The sequence below is a fragment of the Phytophthora parasitica genome (genome assembly GCF_000247585.1).
Source record: "Phytophthora parasitica INRA-310 unplaced genomic scaffold supercont2.50, whole genome shotgun sequence".
NCBI classification, from domain to species: domain Eukaryota; phylum Oomycota; class Peronosporomycetes; order Peronosporales; family Peronosporaceae; genus Phytophthora; species Phytophthora nicotianae.
Genome location: NW_008649036.1, coordinates 397,895 through 400,528, shown reverse-complemented (window position 1 = coordinate 400,528; position 2,634 = coordinate 397,895). Strand labels below are relative to the sequence as shown.

Sequence of the window (2,634 nt, the reverse complement as noted above, 5' to 3'; positions counted from 1 at the left end):
AACCTTCCCACCCTCGATGAGATTTTGCAACCCCAGCAGGAACTCGGTGCAAGGTGCATTGAAGAATTGGTCAGAATGCTCAACACAGTTAGTGGGAGACAGTTCCAGAAGTTTTGGTAAATGCTGGTCAATGACCATACTGTGAGTCATTTCCACGTGACTTATTATCGCCGGTACCCTACTTACAAATAACCGGAAACTATGTTTGCTTTTCAATGCACAGTGGCTCCTACGCTGACCCCATTAACGCCAAGGCCGACACCGACCGCGTCTACGATTACCCTAGAATCATTCGCTAAACACCCCCCACAGAGACTCGACTGGTAGGAGGGTGTTTCTGCATTTAAACTTTATATTGTGTTTAACAGAACGATTGATAATCTCGGGATAAACGTGAGATTTCACGTCTCGTCCGTTAAAGACGCAATTGCCCATGGGATACTGTCTCGAAAGCCAAGAACAGTGTAGTTTGTTGTTGTTGTTGTTGTTTTTGGTAAATATCGGATGTTTACCTGGATGCAAACCAACTAGCTAGGCGACCTACTGCATCACTAATACACTCGGGATTAGATGGGACATTTTACATATCATTTCAGTGAACTGGATACAAAGCCGCATATGTTCTGTCAATCATTTTCAGCACATATGGCAGGGTAAGCAAAACCCGAGCTACGCTTATCGAGGGGGACTTCTGTACTGTATAGCGGTATTAGAGAATTTTCGGAACGTCCAAATCGGTCACGTTTCAGCTTCACAGCATCATTTACCGGGAATAGGTGTCGAATCTTATCTCTACTGTGGTAAGGGTAGAGATAGACAGCGGCTATCTCTGACCAAAAAAAAAGAGCTGCAGTTTGGTGTCGCCTAAAGAAGCAGTCCAACAATGGTATTCGTCGCGCCAAAGCTGTCAGCGGAGGAAGCGTTCCATGTACTAGCCTCTGTATAGGTGCTTTCGAAGAGAAACAGGAGGAGGTTCGCACGGATAATGACGGTTCTACAGCAGCAAAATTGCTTCCGACTGAGGGATGCGGCTCCTCCAGTTGACAACAGCAGACGCTTTGACGTTATGCTCGACGATGCTACGGCTAAAGCTCGCTATCGTTTTACTATCACAGAGCTGAGGGAGCTGGCGAAGAAACTCAAGCTGCCCGAGGACGGTGTTACAACTCCGTCGGGAGATCGAGTCGACCACGTTGAGGCGCTAGCAATGCTGTGCCGTCGCCTTTCGGAGCCTTCGAAGTTGTTGACTGTAGCAAGTGAATTTGGGCGAGGCACGGGTCCGTACAGTCGTGTCGTGAAAAAAACCGCTCAGCTTCTCGTTAACCAGCATCGTGGCTTAGTATACTTCAATTATCAACTCGTACATCTAAGAATTAACGAGTATGCAGCTGCCATTCACTCCAAAGGATCTCCGTTACGAATGTGCTGGGCTTTTATTGATGGAACGAAGCAGTACGTGGCTAGACCAAGTGCACGAGAGAACCCTGCCTCTGAATATGAAAATCTGCAACGTGCTCTTTTCAATGGGCATCCACGTAGGCACTGTTTCAATTGGCAAAGCCTTCAAGCCCCAGACGGGTTGATCGTGAGTCTTTTTGGGCCTTTAGAAGGGAGACGACATGATTCCACAATGTTAAATCTCAGTGGTCTGGTTGATTTAATGGAGAATGACCAGAGTGGAATATTTTGTGGAAAGCTAATTTATGGAGATCCAGCCTATGGTTGCAGTAGATTTATTTGCTGTCCGTCCATTGACACGTCAACTATAGCGGTAAAATTCAACCGAGAAATGAGCAGTGTCAGGGAAAGCGTCGAGTGGGGATTTGGTCGTGTGAAGACACAATGGGAATTTCTGAATTGGGATAAAAAGAATCGTGCTAGACATACTGCAGTTGGAAATCTCTTCTTTGTTGGGGTTTTATTAACAAACTGCCATACATGCATGCAACCTTTAGGCAACCAAATCTCCATGTTTTTTGGATTAATGCCTCCTACGCTAGATGTATATCTTAGCTCTCAGACGTATATCTTGGCTCTCAGACTAAGCAGTTGTTCAATTCAGAAAATTACTATTTACTGTTGGTCTGGTTCAGCATTGTTCGGAAGAAGTCGAACATGCGCTTTTCGCTCTCCTCATCAGCTTTTCGGCGTCGATCTTCGAGTTCTAACTCGTGCTTGCGACGTCGTTTAGCTTCTTCAGCCTTGTGCTTGAGTTGTAGCTCAGCTTGTTCTTTTTCAAACGCAAGTCGCTGCGTTTTGTACTCGTACTTGGAGTTGTCTTCTCCGCTCGCTGACTTCAGGCTCTCTGTTAGAGCATCCATAACGACAGCTAAGCGTTCACGTTTGGTAATTTTTCCTTTTTGAGCACTCCCTGGTCGAGTTAACCGCTTCTTTCCCAGCTTTTGTTGAGCTTGGGTGTATTTGCCGTCCGTAGAAATGTCGTCATCCTCCGTATTTGTATCATCTTCGTCGATTTCGTTCATAGCAAGACGACGCATGAGATCACCTGAGTTCTCGATTGCAAGCTGCTTAGCTTCTTTCACCTTGTTGTCGGCGGCCACCTTGGCGTTCCAGTCGTCGACCTGTGTGGTGATGTCCACTAACAATCGGTCGCGCTCTTCGTACTGCTCTACA

The 2,634-nt window shown here is 46.4% G+C and overlaps 2 protein-coding genes across 2 annotated transcripts; one reads left to right on the top strand and one right to left on the bottom strand.

The window, feature by feature from the left end:
• Positions 1 to 1,066: 1,066 nt before the first annotated feature.
• Positions 1,067 to 2,070, top strand: PPTG_15622 (hypothetical protein; the record flags this gene model as incomplete). Its single annotated transcript, XM_008912882.1, has 2 exons — positions 1,067 to 1,380; positions 1,454 to 2,070. 2 exons carry the CDS (start codon positions 1,067 to 1,069, stop codon positions 1,581 to 1,583), a joined length of 444 nt encoding a protein of 147 aa, XP_008911130.1. The 3' UTR covers positions 1,584 to 2,070.
• Positions 1,954 to 2,609, bottom strand: PPTG_15621 (hypothetical protein). The gene has a single exon (XM_008912881.1). The coding sequence runs from the start codon at positions 2,496 to 2,498 to the stop codon at positions 2,070 to 2,072; it is 429 nt and encodes a 142-aa protein (XP_008911129.1). The 5' UTR covers positions 2,499 to 2,609; the 3' UTR covers positions 1,954 to 2,069.
• Positions 2,610 to 2,634: the final 25 nt, after the last annotated feature.